Source organism: Leptonotus elevatus, chromosome 1, assembly GCF_054856555.1.
Source record: "Leptonotus elevatus isolate MCC_2025b chromosome 1, RoL_Lele_1.0, whole genome shotgun sequence".
Classification (NCBI taxonomy): Eukaryota; Metazoa; Chordata; class Actinopteri; order Syngnathiformes; family Syngnathidae; genus Leptonotus; species Leptonotus elevatus.
This window is the reverse complement of record NC_141239.1, coordinates 10,520,601-10,538,204: the sequence shown is the minus strand read 5'-3', so window position 1 is coordinate 10,538,204 and position 17,604 is coordinate 10,520,601. Positions and strand designations below refer to the sequence as shown.

General features: G+C 39.4%; 1 protein-coding gene across 1 annotated transcript in view; it reads left to right on the top strand.

The window, feature by feature from the left end:
* Positions 1-1,198: 1,198 nt before the first annotated feature.
* LOC147180674 (vasoactive intestinal polypeptide receptor-like) overlaps positions 1,199-17,604 on the top strand; it is a 26,780-nt gene continuing 10,374 nt past the window's right edge. Inside the window, exons 1-5 of the mRNA XM_086074946.1 lie at positions 1,199-1,379; positions 4,237-4,330; positions 6,929-7,042; positions 14,687-14,796; positions 14,860-14,957. Of these exons, the coding sequence (XP_085931072.1) occupies positions 1,320-1,379; positions 4,237-4,330; positions 6,929-7,042; positions 14,687-14,796; positions 14,860-14,957 (476 nt within the window). The 5' untranslated portion in view covers positions 1,199-1,319. The remainder of the gene's footprint in view (positions 1,380-4,236; positions 4,331-6,928; positions 7,043-14,686; positions 14,797-14,859; positions 14,958-17,604) is intronic.

The following is a 17,604-nucleotide window of genomic DNA, read 5'->3' as shown; positions in this document are numbered from 1 at the left end:
ACACGTACAGTACAGGCCAAAAGTTTGAACACACCTCATTATGACAACTGACAAACACATTTGGAGTTATGCACTTAACAAAAAAAAGGTGAAAATAATAAAATAGATGCATAAATAAATAGCCACCCTTTTCGCTGATGACTTTTTTGCCCATTCTTGGCATTCTTTCGCTTCGCTTCAAAAGGTAGTCACTGAATAGGGTTTTCCAACAGTCTTTAAGGAGTTCCCAGACGTAAGAATGTCAAGCGTATGCAAAAAAGTAACCAGAGCAAAGGATTGCTATTTTGAAGAATCTATAATATAAAACATGTTTTCAGTTATTTCATTTACATAACTCGGCATCAGTTCACACATATTTTTGATGCCCTCCATGAGAATCTCCAAAGTAACCAGCTATGAGAATAAAGTAAATGCATTGCATAAGAAAGTGTGTCCAAACTTACGGCCTGAATGAGTTAAAGGTGACAAGGAAATAGTTGAGGATTTTCAAGATTTTGGGGTGTCCGACGGCCCACTGAACAGCTACCGAATACAATCTTCACATTCAGAACAAACAAAAATAGAGCAAACTGGAGTAAGTTGACCAGTAACTCGAAGATCATCATCATGTTCATGAATCGGATGTTGGCACAGCGCCAAAAGTGGAGGAAAATCTGCATTCTAAAATGGAATTATCTTTGTTCACCGCAGTGTTTTGAAAATCATTTATTATTGTATCTTTGCATATCTATCAATGTCATTTGTAGTATTTGCCGCAGGCTACTGAAAAATGGATGGCAGACTGCAAATGGCCCCTGGGCCGTCCGTGTTAGTGTTAGCGTGTTAGTTTGAGGCTTTCTCTGGGTTTTATTGTGTTACACAGATCATCTGATGATGCTTTCAAGTCATCTTTTTCTCGAAAAAGTGTCAACGTGTAATGTTTTTGTTTTGTTTTTACTCAACAACCTGACAACCGAGTATAGGTGTGCCTAATGTTGTGGCTGCGGCTTCCCTCAATGTCCGTATGTTTTCCCATAACATAAACAGTGGATTTAAGGAATGCATTGAAAGCAACAAACAAAGGATGGAGGAAGCGAAATGGAAGGTGTGCGTAAGGTGTGCCTCGCCGTGCACTCAGCAGGTTTCATTGGCTGCTTGTCACTTGTGAGCACTCAGTGGGAGGAGAACTTCCCCACTAGTGCGGTCCGCGCTGCTCTCCGCGCGCAACATCGCACAAGTCAGCCAAGAGGAATCATCCTAATCTTGTTTTTGCGGGGTTTTTTTTTTTTTAAACGAACCATTGATTCACTTTTGGGGTGAGCAATACACATTTTAAGGATATGTATGCAGAACTTTGGAGGAGCTTTTTTATTCTTTTGCCCTACATGCTGCTGAAACCTGTGAGTACAACAAAACGTACATGTGACCTCCTTTCAGGAATGCTTTATTGTATCTGCCAGTAAGCGTTAGTCCATATGAAACTCAGATGCAATATGCACACAAGACGCGGCTGATTAGCGAAGAGAGTTTGTTTTGGATGCATTGCGCCATTGTGACCTCAGGAGGAAGAAGAACAGCACTGTCATCTTCCTTAACGATGTTTTGTTTTAATAACTTCTTGATATCTTTAATCTGAACAATAGGGGAAAAAAAATAATCTTTTTTTCCCTGCTGTTGATGTTTTTGTAAACTTTTTTGACCTGAAGGATTTCGATTCCATCATTGTAACATGGATATAGACTCACTCAGTCAGCTGTGTGCTCGTCACACCCTCCTAAAATTATAAATGGTCTGTCATGTCTCTGCCACTTATGTGTTTTTATACCCGGTTTGGACCCGGGATGTAACGGTCTTCTTAACGCGACACCATGGCAACAGCCTCCTTTGTCTGTCTCCTCACTTAGCGGTTTCCAGCATCCTTAGCTACATTGGTCTCCTGTGGAGAAGCATGTATGATTTATGTGTGAATTCAACAGTCAGGCGAAAGCCCGAAAATAGCACTATTGGTTTGAACGCTGACAACGCTTAGAGCATCATTAGATTTGTTTATCAATAATTGGCCATAAAGAATTATCTTTCAGTGTCTTGATTGGAATCAAACATCAATAAAACTCCCCCTAAACTATGCACTCTTATTTTTATATTTGTTATTTTTTTAAATAAATAAAAGCCACAAGCCTCAAACGGATGTCTCTTTATTACCATCATAAAATACTGTACATTTGTGTAAATGAAGACTCACAATGAATGCCATACTCCTAATCGATGCCTGGTGCATGGGCTATATTTTCGTAGACAGCTGGACACGGCTGGTCCGCCGCCGTTGGCATCTGGCAATTTGGCCTGGAAACAGACGCATTTTCATTTTCGTTTGCATGTCTGTGAATTTGGTAGACACGCTACGCCTCCCTGGCCGTTCAGGCGCACCAAGCTGTTGTGCGCCCTGGCGTATCGGCAATTGGGTGACAAAAAGTAGATACGGTTTTAGAGTCGGTAAAACCAGGTCTAACTAAGTAGCGCAGGTTGTGTAACGCGATTTTGGTGGATGTTATGTGGCGGATGTTGTCTATTTCTTTAATAAATATGACAATAACGTGGGGCAATCCCCTCTGAATCATTGTAGAACCCAATTAAAGTCAACCTTAAACATTTCTTGACAATAATGTTATATGTGAGCTCACCAGTCTAAACATGACATTCTGATTAATATTACATTTGTGGAAAATTTGAGTTATGCAGCAAAATCCAGACATTTTTATCCATCTCAGGGGGCGGCCATTTTGCTACTTGCTGTCGACTGAAGATGACATCACAGTTGCTCAGGGCTCAGGCAGCGACCAGTCACCGCTCACCTGTTTTCTGAAGCTGCGCTGTGATTGGTTGTTACCTGAGACCTGAGCAACTGTGATGTCATTTTCACTTGACAGCAAGTGGCAAAATGGCCACCTTCTAATATTGATAAAAACTGCTGGATTTTACTGCTGAACTCATATTCCACTAACGCAATATTAACCAGGATGTTATATTTAGACTAGTGGGGCTGCATAGAACATGATATTATCATGATTTTTTATTTAATTTTAATTTAATTTTAATTTTTTTGTGGTGGGGGTGACTTCCCCTTTAATTAAATTAATTATAATCATTATCATTTTTTTTGTGTTGAGAGTGTTCAGTATTGTTCATTCGGTAATCTTTCCGATTCGACATGTCATCATCATTGCTCTCTCTCTTTTCCCCCTTTTTTTTCTCTTTTTCTTTTTTTTTGTATGTGCGTGAGTATGTGCATGTGCGGGCGTGTGTGTGCATATGTGCGTGCGTGTGCTCATTAATTCACCTAAAACCTATTGAAAATCCCATACCGTTCACCTAAACCGAATACTTCAGAATCCAGCTCGTCGTGAAGTTGTCAGGAGACCCGAGGAAGGATCAAAGAAAAGTGAAAATCCAGCAATCATTACCATCTTAATAGCACCGCTCTGACCGTGTGGCTCAACTATTGGGGGGGGGGGGTTCAGAAACGGACACACAGTCGTGGGTGCAAAGAGGTCTCCAACTGTGCACGTCACATGCACGGCCGACTGCATCATCCACAGGGGGAGACCTTACAGTTTAACTGCCAATGTCATACACGGGCCTCAGCGAGTCTATTTTCTGTTTCCGCTAATGATGGGACACGCTGATCAATAAACAGTGTGCAGTCATTTTTGCAAGATAATAGAATTCTAGAAGTAAGACATGCTATTCCATTGAGGAGTAGGCTACACTTGCCCTTACCTGTTCGACTCTGATTGCTGCAAAGTGTCGCACATATCAAAGAGGTCTGGCTGTTACCTTGTGGGGACGAAGTGGGAGTCATTTGGACTGACAATGTGACGGAAGACAGCTGAATTGTATCAGTCTGATTTATGTTTATAAGAGAGTCGACTCATCGTCGAAGTAACCGCAATATCTCCTGCAGAGGGTCTGTGTCTGATAGTTGCGCATTCACCCCCATTGCTGTGGGCACGCTCCACCTCTTTAAAATATGCAAATATGGTGACTATCGTGGCTGAATTACTGTCCGGAAATGGATTTTTTGTCTCAATATGCCAGATGAGGGAATTCACAGCTGCGCAGGTGTGGCTCATTTCAGGAGACGATCATTGAGATTTCACCTTGATATAAAAAGCACTCGAGAAAGAATCTTCATCTTCTCCCCTGCACTTGAGTCATCATGCTGAGAATTGTACTGTATGCCGTCTGTTTGCTTTACAGGTGATTTCCATGCAGATTCAGATGTGCGACATGATGAAGGAGCTAGACAAGGAGAAGGATTTGTGTGAGGCTCAAATTGAGAACAAAACAACAGGTATGTGGACGGCCAACCTTTCTTATACTCTTGTCCCATCCTTATTTGCCATTTCAACAGAATGTCAGGATGGAAGTGACAAAACTGGCTCAAAAAACAACAAAGGCTGTTCAAACCTCCCCCGGCATTATATCTTGCATGGTTGCACATACTTTTACTCCTCCTGCCAGATCATCATGTGGGCTTAGATCAAATTCCTAAATAAACAACTTGGGTTATCAGAGTTTTCATGTTCATTAAGTGCCTTTTAAAGCAACAATATGGTGCAATCGTACTTTAAAATGAAATATTCCAAATAATTGTGTTCGCTTATAATATGGAGAAGAATGTTACGTGAGGTGTGGTATTACGATCCAAACGCAGACATGACAAAAATACAAAGTAACAACAGGAAGCAGGACTGGATTTGACAGAGGAACCTTGACGAAGAACCTCGAGCGAACTGGATGCTTTGTCGAAGAGGGATTGGAAACCTGCTGAAAGAAAGCTCGGCTAAGGAATCTTGTCATACTGACAAAAGTGTCACTCAGAAACTCCAGCGAGGGCAAGCCTCAATTCTATATGACAGAAATAAAGCCAATGTGACAAAATAAGAGGGTCGAGGCAAACTTTAATTAAATGTAACTTCTAAAATGCAAAATACCAAGCCACTGATGACGTTTTTCCTGTTTAACTCATTTGCTCCCAAAAACGTATAAAAACGTTCTATGGTAAATATTGCCATGGTCCCAAAAACGTACTTATACGTTTTTGTTTTATGCTATAGCATTGACAAGGCTTTGATGCAGCCTCTCACCTGAAGAGGATGGTTAAAGCTATGGTAGTTATTACAAAAACGGTCAGCAGATGGCAGCAGAGTATAAGGGATAAAAAAAGCTATTTTCCACAGTGTTTTAAATGGATTTGTGAATAATGATGAAATTGAGCTATATTCTAATGCTAAGTGCTACTTTTTTTCCCTGATAAAAGAAGAGACTCTAATCTTTCCTTTGGTCGGTTCCATGTTTTTATAGCAAAAGACCACAATATTCTGTGGGCCTTGTAAAATCAGTCAAAATCCAGTAAAACAGCCGGGAGCGAAGGGGGTTGCTTCAGTGAAAATGGCTGGGAGTTAATGAGTTCATCTTAAAATGGTTTACCTTAACCAGAAACCCGGTTGCAAATGTCACAAATGGTCACAAAGGAAAATTGGATAGAGTGAATCCACAATAACCAAACCGCAAAGTACACTATAACGCATTCAATGAAGTGATTTCTACAAAGATCCTAAGGGTGCAATGCACACTGTTGTCATATTGAAGAATGAAATAAAATGACATCCACCACTCACACCCGCGGAGCTCAGAATAAGACTGCCTGCACCTCAATCAAATCCACCAAAATTGCATTACACTACCTGCGCCACAACTTAGACCTGGTCTAAAGATTTGTCTACATCCTGCCACCAATTTTTACGCTGTAGGGTTGCACCTGCACGAAAATCAAGATGCGCCACTTTTTACACCGAACACACATGCACAGGCTATTAAAAATGGCAGCCCTGAGTGACAGTGGCTGTTTGTTAGTTTGCAGGCTATTTTCTGGCTCACACAGGATGATTTAAAATGTTAAACGGAACGGATGGGCAATATCACACTTTTTTTTTGGGGAACATCAGCGATGGCTGCGATTGACTTGCAATCAGTCGAGAGTATACTTACTCTGCCTCTGAACCAAAGTTAGTTGGGATAGGCTCCAGCTCACCCTCGACCTTAATGAGGACGAGCATAATAGAGATGGATGGATGGACACCATTCACGCTTGCACGGAGCTGCATACTGAATTGTTTTCTCATTGGCTTGCTTTCAGAGCCTGGAAGATGAAAGACGCGGCGGGAAAAAATGTCAACATTTATGTACTGTTGATCCTCGCCAATATTGGTTGAGCACTTTTTGTGTACTTTTGCAAACTAAATCAGTTACTGATTTGTTTTGAGTATGAAATGTGCGGTAGAAATAAATAAATAAAGACACCAGAAAGCAAAATGACTGAAGCAAAACCCCTCGTCTCTGCACTTTAAAATTTTTTGTGCCTGTGGCTCGAAAAGCACTCAATTAGAGGCAGTAGATCTTTGCCGAGGTCAAGCAATCTAAAACATTTCCCGTTTTAATCATTTCAGTGAAAATCTTGACATGGTTTATGACAACATAGCTCATCTTTCCTTTTCTTGATTCCCTTAAGTGTTCCTGCCACTGTATTACCAGAGTAATGCGCTTCATGTCAACCAGCCAAACATTTCACCGATAACATAATGAGCAGATGTAAGTTAAGGTGCGGTGACCCACTTTTCTATCCTGCGATCAAATGCACGGTGGAAAGTCCCAGCCAACTGATGAATTCAAATCAGAGTATGTAACAAAGGACAGGGAGCTTTTTCATTAGTCATGGTGGCAGCTTAGTGTTAACTAAGGTGATCTGCTGTTATGGATCTGATGTTCTGGCTGCCATGGCAACGCTAATTCTGATGCTGAACAACTTTGACGGTAGAAATATTTTTAAGCAATGAAATTTATCATAATTTTTTTTTTTTACTCTAGTCATTTTATGTGTGCTGTCCAGGTTGCAGTGGTACGTGGGACAAGATCACCTGCTGGCCAAATGCTGATGTTGGGGAGGTGGTCACCATCTTGTGCCCCAAATATCTCTTCTACTTCTCCAGAGAGATTCCAACACGTAAGAAAGGACAAAGTTTTTAGAAAATGGATGGATGTTTTTTTTTGCCGATTAGCTGGGAAAATCACATGGTTAATTTGTCTTAATGTGAATTGTGTAGTGGCCATTTTAACGTCAGTTTAAAGCTACACAAGCCTCTAATCACTTTTATTGTTACAAATCATCAAACCATACAAAGTTGTATTGGACTTGAGCATAGAGAATGCAAGCTGATGGAGGCTTTAATTTACAGTATTTATTGGCGCTCAGCGATAAGCATCTCGTTCTTCGGTAATCATAACCTCCCTTTTTAGTGTGGCCGTTTCAAATATTTGCGGCAGTTGACCTTGTATCATCATGCAACACATGATTGCGAGATGATGACAAGTTTAAGTTATCTTTATAGTTATTGATGCCCCGCCCCTTTATATCAAATTGTTAAATCACCTGGCACGATGGCTCAAAGTCATAAAGAGAGAAAAACATTTCTCATCTCAATTCTGTACGTCATCCTGTCATTAGAGACACGCCGTATCTTTATTTATCTATTTATCCTGCTCTAATTCAGTTTCAGCCTCATGGGGACGTAGCTAATTATGTGGAAGTGACACCGTTGAGATTTCGATGCTTGTAGAGCAGCGTGATTGAGATTAGTCCCACTGAGGTTTGCATGTATTGCAATTTGGAATTAAGTATTATGCCTACTTTCTTCTGCGCAATCACGTTCAAATTGTGCTTTTCATCTGTCGGAGAGGCCTCTATTTGGTTTATTACCCGGGAGAATTTACATGAAAGCACAGAGCTGTAATTTGGTGTTTTGAAAGTCCTGGCGTGTTGTTTTTACAGTGCATTTGTGAAAAATATTTCTGTAATGGTTGTTCAAAGAACAGCGATCCAAGGATTATTAGGTAGCTATTTAATGGGCTTTTAAATCAATTCAAATGGCTAATTCCCATACCTATATGGTATTCTTGATTTGACCCTCTATCAGGTAGGGGGCGATATTCTGTGACTTGGCTGTTTCTCTACAATCAGCAGAAAAAAAAGAATCAGAATAATGAAAATTACAAGTTAAATATTAGAAAATGCAATTCCTGTAGAAATTGCGTGGGAATGCTGAAAGCAATGATGAAATGAAAAATTATGGAAGCATGTCAATTGATGCGGAATGCTTTGGAATCAATGAATATAATGGGATGATATTGAATGATATAAAATAATATTGAACAACGTGGAAGCAAATGGAGAGTTTTGAATGGCATAGAAGTATGTGGAATGGAATTTAACATTTTTGAATGATATGGAATGTTGTTTAATTCATTGTAATTATGTGTAACAATCTGAACAGTTTCAAGTTGGAATGTTACATTAAGTCAAAAGTGTAGAAATTAGGGGGGGTGGGGGTGGAGAACCCAAAAAATAAATACATTTGGATTAAATGAAAAAAAGTTTGGCTAGGGATGCGCTGAACAGTTTTAAGTTGGAACTATGAGAATTGATCAAAAACAGGAAAATACCCCCTCCCCAAATAAAAAAAAAGTTTTTATTTTTGAAATTTTGAAAAGTAAATTTTTTTGTAGTGACGAGCTGAAGAATTTAAAGTTGGAACAGTTTAAATCAATCAAAAAGTGTATAAATTAGAGGAAAAAACAACATAATAAATGTATACTTTTATTTTGAATTTTTTTTAAAAGGTATATATATATGCTTATATTTAAAAAAAGAAATTGGAAAAAAACGTGTCATAGCAATGAGCTGAACAGTTTTAAGTTGGAACTATGAGAATTGATCAAAAACAGGAAAATAACCCCCTCCAAAAAGTTTTTATTTTTGAAATTTTGAAAAGTACAATTTTTTGTAGTGACGAGCTGAAGCATTTAAAGTTGGAACAGTTTAAATCAATCAAAAAGTGTATAAATTAGAGGAAAAAACAACACAATAAATGTATACTTTTATTTTGCAAAAAAAGTATATATGCTTATATTTTAAAATGTTGAAAAAAAAATGTGTCATAGCAATGAGCTGAAGAGTTTAAAGTTGTAACGGTTTGAATCGGTCAGATTCAGAAATATTGAATGTTGAATGTCTCATTGGAAATTACTTGCAATTTTGTGGGTGCAAAATTGTGGAAAAAGTGTGACATTTTGGAATGAGTAAAATAGCCAAACTGAGAATATTTGGGGATCCACACTGAGTATTAAGTATTAGTAACTATGGGACAAGGCTTGTGGAAAAAGTTCATACTTACTGCTATGCTGCAATTAAATAGTACGCTCATGACACTCCCATTTAGCTATAATAAGTAACAGTATTGGAAAAACAAGAGTGCAAACTCCAGGCATGTCAAGTTGAAGTTTGATCTGGTGCCCCCGGCAGAGTCGGTCAAGTTGGGGGTCGTTGGTCTCGCGACGCATCATATCCACGCCAACTGAGGATTAATCACCAGCATGCGAAAGGTTCATTGCTGCAAAGACGACTTGATGCGGACCTGAGAATGAAGGGAGCTCTGGGGAAAATAGGGAAAGGAGAGGAAAGTCCCGTTTGGAACGGAGAGGAGTATTTTACACATACTGTATGTGAAAAGAGCAGAGACAAAAAGGGGGCCTAAAAAGAAAGTAGGGGACGGAAGGGAAGTTAACTCAATTATGCTGCAAATCAACAAATCATTGCAGGTCTCTGCTGGAGGAACTTGTTGTGCTCGGGTTATTTTAGTGAGGGCTTTGATTCAATACAAGCTGTGGCGGCCGGATAACAACCTCCTGCATTTTGCTTAAAACCTGAACGGGTTGAGTTGAGTTTTTCAAATGCGCTGTTACAATTGTAGATCGCTGGCTGTTCTTGAGCAAGCGTTACAAAACATGGCGCCACTGACATTCAGGGACCAAGTCATAAATGGAGCAGTGATAGAGAAGTTGCCTTTCACATGAACTCTTTACCTAGTTATTCGAACAGCATTTCTTCTCTTTTTAAAACTCACCCTGCTGCCAAGTTGTCATAAATGAGCCGGAGCGGATCATTTGCATGCTTATAGAATCTTCCTGCCTGAGAGGTGAGGTTATAAAAAGCTTCATGTAATCAAAACGATGCTGGGTGATTAACTGGTTTGAGCTCGCCTTGTTGTCGTACATGGCACTGACTTGGGGGATGATGAAAGCATTCTTCTGGCAGCCCCTCAAACATGCCAAATCCAGCGGGTGCACGGGCTACAACAGCAGGGGCTTATCATCTCCTTTGTGTCTTGTCATGTTGTTTGAGCCAGTTAAATCTCCCTCTTCTCAGGTATTTGTCAGTCCAACATACGTTAATGCCAACTATTTTCTAAGAATCGGATTGTTGGTCATGTCGCATCTCGGGCTGCAGTTGATAGCGGCTGCAGAGTGATATGGTTGGGGAATAACTGGAATTCGTAAAGCTGTATTCAGTACATGGATTATTTTTTTTGCAGCTTCTTTTCTTTGCGGACAGGACGACATTTATTTATTTATTTATTTATTATCCAGTAGACAAAAGCAATTTCATTGTTTGCTTCTTATCCCTTCGTACAGAATTAGATGTACCTCATGCGTTTTGAAAGAAGGGGTTCCAGTCTAATTAATGATTAGCGTGTCATTTGAATACTGATACACTTGTATGCAAAAGTATGTCTTCAAGAAGTGACACTTCATTAGGTATGTCTTCACTTCTCCGTTGTTGCCTCACAAGTCAAGATAAGTCACATTGTTACCCTCCTAAAATAATGACCTAAGTCTTTTTTTTATGTGTGCAGAAAACATGACAAACTAATCATTTCATCTGGGGGGTAAAATTGAAAAAAGTATCTGTTTAACTAAGGATTTAGCCAATCTTACCAAGCAAAAATGGGAGTTTTAAAATATAAGGGTTAAATTTTTTGTCAAAGTGTCATTTTAACATTGCCAGAGTTAAATGGTGTCCAGAGTATGTGTTATTTCACTGAGTTGATCACCGACATTGTAAACCGACAGAGTCAATTTTACTCTAAACAGAGTAAAATTGACACTTGGAAGAGAGTAAAATAAATACATTAATTAATAAATAAATAAAAATAAATAAATTAATTAATAATTCACTCAAGAGTTGAGGAACAAACCCACAACTTCAGAATGGGAGACACGCAGCTCTTGCTGCGTGTTAGAATATCGCTCGTGTCAGCTGGAATCGTAACGCCAAGATATCTCCTTTTGGATATAAGCAAACAGTAGGAGTGGCATAGCTCATGTGATAGAGAGGCAAGCTGAAGGTCGTGAGTTTATTCCTCAACCCTTGAGTAACTTTTTTGGGTTGTTGCTTTAAAATAAACTAGTCACATTTAGTCCAAATGTCTCCTTGCAAAATTTACTTAGAATTTGTGAGTGAAAAAATCTTGAATAGTTTTTTTCATGATCTAGGCAAATTCTCTCGTACACAATAAAACTACTTTGAGTAAAACTTACTCTGAATACCAAATGGAGCCTGTTAGGAGTAAAAATTAACTCAGCAGAATTTACTATGTATAGTGTGAATTTTACTCCTCAGAGTGTTAGATTAACTCGAAACGAGTCATTTTCCTCCTTCTCCTGGGAAATACTGACACATAAAAAAAAAAAGTACTCTCTCCTAGTGTTAAATATTTAATTATTTTAAAAACATTGGTTTAACTCTGTATTCAAATCAACTTTGTGGAAGTCAATTAAACACTGGGATGCTTAAGGGGGGTCCAAATATGACTTAAGCCATTAAAAAAGAAAAAAAAAAGTGACAATATTAAAAGTGTAACCTTTACAAAGATAACAAGAATGACATTTTAGTAGAGTGCAGAGCTCTGTGAAGGTTAAACTCTGAAAGACAACAAACATATTACAGAAAAATGACATTTTAATATCTTGTATACAAACAATTGTGTGTCTGGAGTGCCTACCCACGGCACATATCAAGTGTGGAATTCAACAACCAAATAAATCTTGATATATCTTTCTGTTTCAGAAACATTTGCGAGACAGTGGGCCTTACTAACACCCCCCATTTTATAGCCAGTAGCAAATGCAAAAAAAGAAAAGAAAAGAAAAGAGAAGAAGCAGTGATTTAACTTTATGCCATGTGGACCACATTTTCCAAGGTTGACGGATTTTTTTTCTCTTCCCAGATGAAAGACGCTTTCTCTTAAGAATCTCCTGATTTACAGTACATGATTCAACTTCAGTCCAAGTTCAAGTAGTAAAACAAATGAGAGTGTATTTGCTTGTACGAAGATGGCGCAATACCCAGAATGTGCACATTAACATAAATGTGACATTCATCACGAGCTTTCCAAAGCGGTCACTGTAGAGAAAAGTAAAAGTAGATCACACGCAATTGGAAATTCTGCTTTTAATGTTTCTATCATGGGTAGGCTGCTGCCATGTAAGCAACCACCTAAAGAAGAGCTGCAAAGTGACTTCAAGCGCTGTGTTTATGTCAAGACCTTTCTACCAGGAAGGTCTTGTGACCACACGTGAGCAGTTGTGGGCTTAAACCTGGATCAGGCGCCCCAAGCCCGGAAATAACCGGGTTCACTCACCGTGTGCATAAAGAGCTGATGCCTTGCCATGTTTGTGACGTCATCAGTGCCATGAATGATCCAATCACAGACGTTGTAAAAAAAAAAGAAAAAAGAAGACAAAATCATTATTGATATTGGACCACAACTACTTTTCCAATGAGAAGCCAACAAACTTGGCCATGTCGGGGTTAAAACAAGTCAACTAAAAAATGATCACGGACACTGAAAACCAAAAGTGAGAAGCATCAGGGAGTCTAGTTGAAATGTGCCCAGTGCCGCTCTTCTGTGAAGATGTTCCGACAATGCGCATTTCTTCAAATGCAAGATGAGCACAACGTGCTCAAAGCCTCTTCTGCGAAAGTCTGAATGGTGCCGGCTGACAATAGTGTGTCTCAACCAGATGATTCTATTGAATCCATGCGGAGAAGGAGAGTTGTCAAGCATGCCTTTGTCTGCATTTTTATAAAGAGGCACTACCGGGCACTTTCTGAAGTGAATAAAAAAGCCTGCAGAAATTCTCAAGTGCTTGCCCAATTCAGATTTCCTGACACTAAAATGCTAAATTATAACTCCTTGTTCAGCCATATGGAGTTGTTGAAGAAAACAAATGCTAATTTGCAAGTCCGTGAGCCCCCGCACATTCCCGACATGTAAATTGTGCTGATTATGATGGACACAAACCTGTTGGCTATTGTCGGTCGGCTCTTGACTACCTGAGAAGACCCCTCAACTTGTCAGCAATATTTTGCAATGACACTCAAGCAAGCAAGATAACTGGAAAAATATATTTCATAAAAATGATCTAGATCTCGACACTTATTTTAAGTGCTGGAGATGTATAGTTTACTTCTTCTTCTTTTTTTATTTTTATTTTTTAAAAGCCTCTTACACTCCAGTGAAAACAGCAGAGGCCCCAGAAATGAACCCTGTGGAACACCATATGTTCTGTTATACATACACTTCATTTTGCACATATTCATCTGATCACTTTCTTTTTTGCTTGACCTAGTTACTATGAAGACAATAACGAAGATTAACGTCACAATAAATGAAGTCACAAGTTGACTACTAAGTGCACCAATTCCGTGATCACCTGCAGCCAATGAGGGCCAAGCAGGCGTATCTCACAAATCATTTGAGTTGGGTGTGTGTCTTCACCTCTGCCGAACCCCTGAAACGGACTCATCAAAACACTGGGGTTCATTCAAACCCATGTTGAGGACCCAGGTTGGCCTTTATAGAAGAGAAAAATACACTGTAAAAAAAAATATATATATGAAAAAAACCTAGTAATTTTAAAGTAAGTAAAGTACATTTTTATGTTATTTCACAGTATTTTTCTGGTGCCCCAGCTGCCGGAAATTTTGATCTTTTTTTTTTTACAAGAAAGTAATTTTCTGTTATTTCACCGTATTTTTCTGGCGCCTCAGTTGCCAGAAAATTACCGTTATTTTTAAATGAGAAAAAAAAAATCTGTTATTTCACATTATTTTTCTGGTGCCCCAGCTGCCGGAAAATTTGCGGGTTTTTTTTACGAGAAAAAACATTTCTGTTATAAACAGTATTTTTCTGGTGCCCCAGCTACCGGTTCCTTGTTTGTGTCCAGCTTTCTCCCTCCATTAGTTCATTTCCAAGTCCACGTCTAACAACTATATATCCCCCTCATGGGACAAATAAAGGACTTAGTGGTATTTCTCTATTCTGAGCTCTTGGCTAGTATACTTTCTGAGCTTTATTTTTTTGGTCTGAAGACCACCGGCTCTCTCTCTCCTACGACTCTTGTGAGTCAGATGTACATGAACCTTTGACTTGTACCCCCACAGGCAGGGCAGAGTATAAATACCTCTTACTGACTTCCTGGGCTGTTTTTCAAGTTGGAGTAATTACCAGACAGATAGAGGCAAATGCATGTGGGAACTGTCCTGGTATCGTTGCTGATCCCTTTCAGTCATACTTCCCATTTCCTTTTAGCGTTTGGAAGCATTCCAGTGAGAATGCGTGTGTGTGTGTGTGACATAATTAAGTGTGAGCAAATGCAATGGTTGCTTTCCTTGCGACTCACACAGCTGCAGCCAACACACAATACTGAGATGAACTGCTGTCTGTCTGTTTGTCTGTCTGCTCATTAGGTAACCTGTCCAAGACGTGCACTGCAGATGGCTGGACTCCGATTAGCATTGACTCCTATGTAATGGACTGTGGCTATAATCCCAACAGCACCATGGATGATGATGACACGGTCGGTATGGCAACCCCACACATGCTGACTTTTTAGCCACAAACTAAATGTGTCTTCTTGCAGGAAGACTTCTTTGACACCGTCAAAGTGGGTTACACCATCGGTCACAGCGTGTCGCTTATTTCCCTCACCGTCGCCATCATCATCCTGTGCCTCTTCCGGTAAGGAGATCTAGCGACACCTTTCTTCCCTTCCCTCCATTGAACACGACAAAAGCCTCCTCATCACCCATCTTACTTCCTGACCTTTTACAGTGTTTGTCACCTCGTGTGCAGGACTCGCATCTAAATGCTTTTGCAACAGTTGCCAGACAAGGAAGCAGCTATAAAGTGCAACCACTTAGCGAGGGAGCTGCTGTTGTGCACAGCATGTTTCCTCCTGACCTTCTGTTTGCACACAGAGAGTATGTGTGTGCATGGATAAATGACACAAGCACGAGTCATTACAGTAAGTGATCGTGGGGGCGCGGCCACGTGTAAACACATCACTGTTTTCGGCCATGTGTGTGCATGTATGTGGAGGGTTAAACAGCAAGGGATGTGTTTACTTGTCGCCGTTGTGAAATGCCAATGGTTTAGACTATGGAGGACACACACAGGATGTGAGCAGTGTTTTCTGTTAATATTGGGCAGCTGGATAATGTTGTGTGAGGTCTCAACCCAATGATTTACACACTCCTCGTCGCAAGTTTGAAACTCCGAGAATTTTTCACTGCAGGACATTCCACAATGTCGAGAGTAGGTGCAATTCATTTGCAATATTTACAGGGATTGATGATAGACGAGGGACTGACTCAACAATAGGTTTTCGAGATACAAGCCATCATTTGACTGATTTTGTGTTTTAACTTGTGAGCACAATCTTGAGACGTGAGTGCTCACTTCACAACAAGGAGCAGTTTGGCAGATAGAATTAGTTAGCAATTCTTAAAATAAAAATAAAAAAGGCTTCAAGCTGTTTACTGCTGCTCTTTATTGTCTTCTCTGTCTCCATATATTTGTTTTATACGGACCCCCGGTAACAATTAGACAAACAGCAGAAGGAGCAGCATAATAACCGCTGACCATTAAAAAAGTGATGACATTACATTCTTTATATTCTTTTACATTATTTCATTCATTAGACTGTAGCAAGGAACTTTCAGTTTACGTTGATTATGGCGCCGCCATATGGACAAAGTCGGTAACGTTATGCCAGAAGGAAGACCACGTTTCTCATGAGGACAAGCGGCATTGCGGCATTCTTGAGCTCACGACTTTCAAATTGACTTCCGTCTTTGTAACGAATGGATAAAAGTGGAAGTGACGTATGCCATAAAGCAGTCAGCACATTTGTAGTTTTTTGTGCGGCAGTGTTCCTACCATCCTCCTCAAAGTTGTTTAGTGCCAGTAAAAATGATAGAGACCCCCTCAGGCCATGGCAAAGGTACCATTCAACTACTTTTAAGTCGGTGTTTCATCAGAAGAGCTATGAAAGTATTTGATTAAGGTTGAAAAGTTCCTTAGTGCTACTTTAATGGCATTTACATTAATTTCAATGGGGAAACATGATTTGTGATAAGCATGTTTTGAGTTACGAGTGTGGTCACGGAACGAGTTAAACTTTTATCTTAAAGCATTTATTCGTGCAGGTCAATAAAGATGCTGTCTCTTGTAGTTTTTATTAGTAGTTTGTTGCTCTTGCAGCGATTGTGATTATCTGCCAGGTATACATACAGCAACAATTTGCGCTGAAGAACTTCATTGTTTATGGAATTTGACTGTCTTCAACCAAAGACATTGGCTGACAATGTACAGTAGTTTTTATTTTTTATTTTGGGTGTGGGGGCTTTTACTAAAAATGGTCTATTATTTCTTTCTACTTACCGGGCATGTCAGTTTATGAATAATAGTGCAGATATACACACAAGTTAATGTTATAAGAAGATTAATGTAGTGGGAAATAGCCATCCCAGCTAATATGGCGCAGCACATTAGTGCGCCAAGATAGATGATCAGGTGTGGCGTGGGAAATTATCCAATTTCATTTAGTAGTAAATGAAATGGTAAATGGTACTAAATGATTATTTATTTACTACAAATAATTCATTTATGGAGACAGGCAGAACAATTAATTGTGCTTTCAATTCCACTACATACTGTATTTATATTGTAAAATGCATATTCATTATTTCTGTACACAGTATTCGTTATACACTTTTTTGGCGGTGGGCTGTCACAATTTGGCACATTTTTATATTTTTTCAAAAATCTATTCTTTTGGTCCGTCTACACGTGTGGGTATCATTTTGACGAATTATCAAGTGTTGGCAATGGGTTGCTTTCTTTAGTTGAACAAGAATGCCAATTTTGGGTTCGACTGAAAAGTGACGATTTTAGAAAGGTTTTGACTTGACAACAGTCATTTATTCCTTGGCTCATTAAGAGTGGGAAAACTGGGCTGAACAAATAATTTGGAACACATTTCAATGTTAGATTTTTGGAGAGGAGAGATATTTATTGTTGCAATACAACAGCATTCTATAGGCTCTATTTTTGAAGCCAGAGCAAGTCTAGCACAAATCACATTTTCGCAGACTAGCACACAGACGCTTTAGTCCACTGAATTTGTTCAGTGAATTGCTTTCTACAATGTTTGATGCACGCTGTTGTCATTTTTATGAATGACATCCAGCACACATATCGTTCAAATTCACCAAAATTGCATTTCACTACTTGCACCACAAGTTAGACCTGATTCCAGCGGACGGCAAGTTTAGTCTATTTCCAGCCGCCAAATGTTCACTCAGGTCAGAATATGCACCTTAAT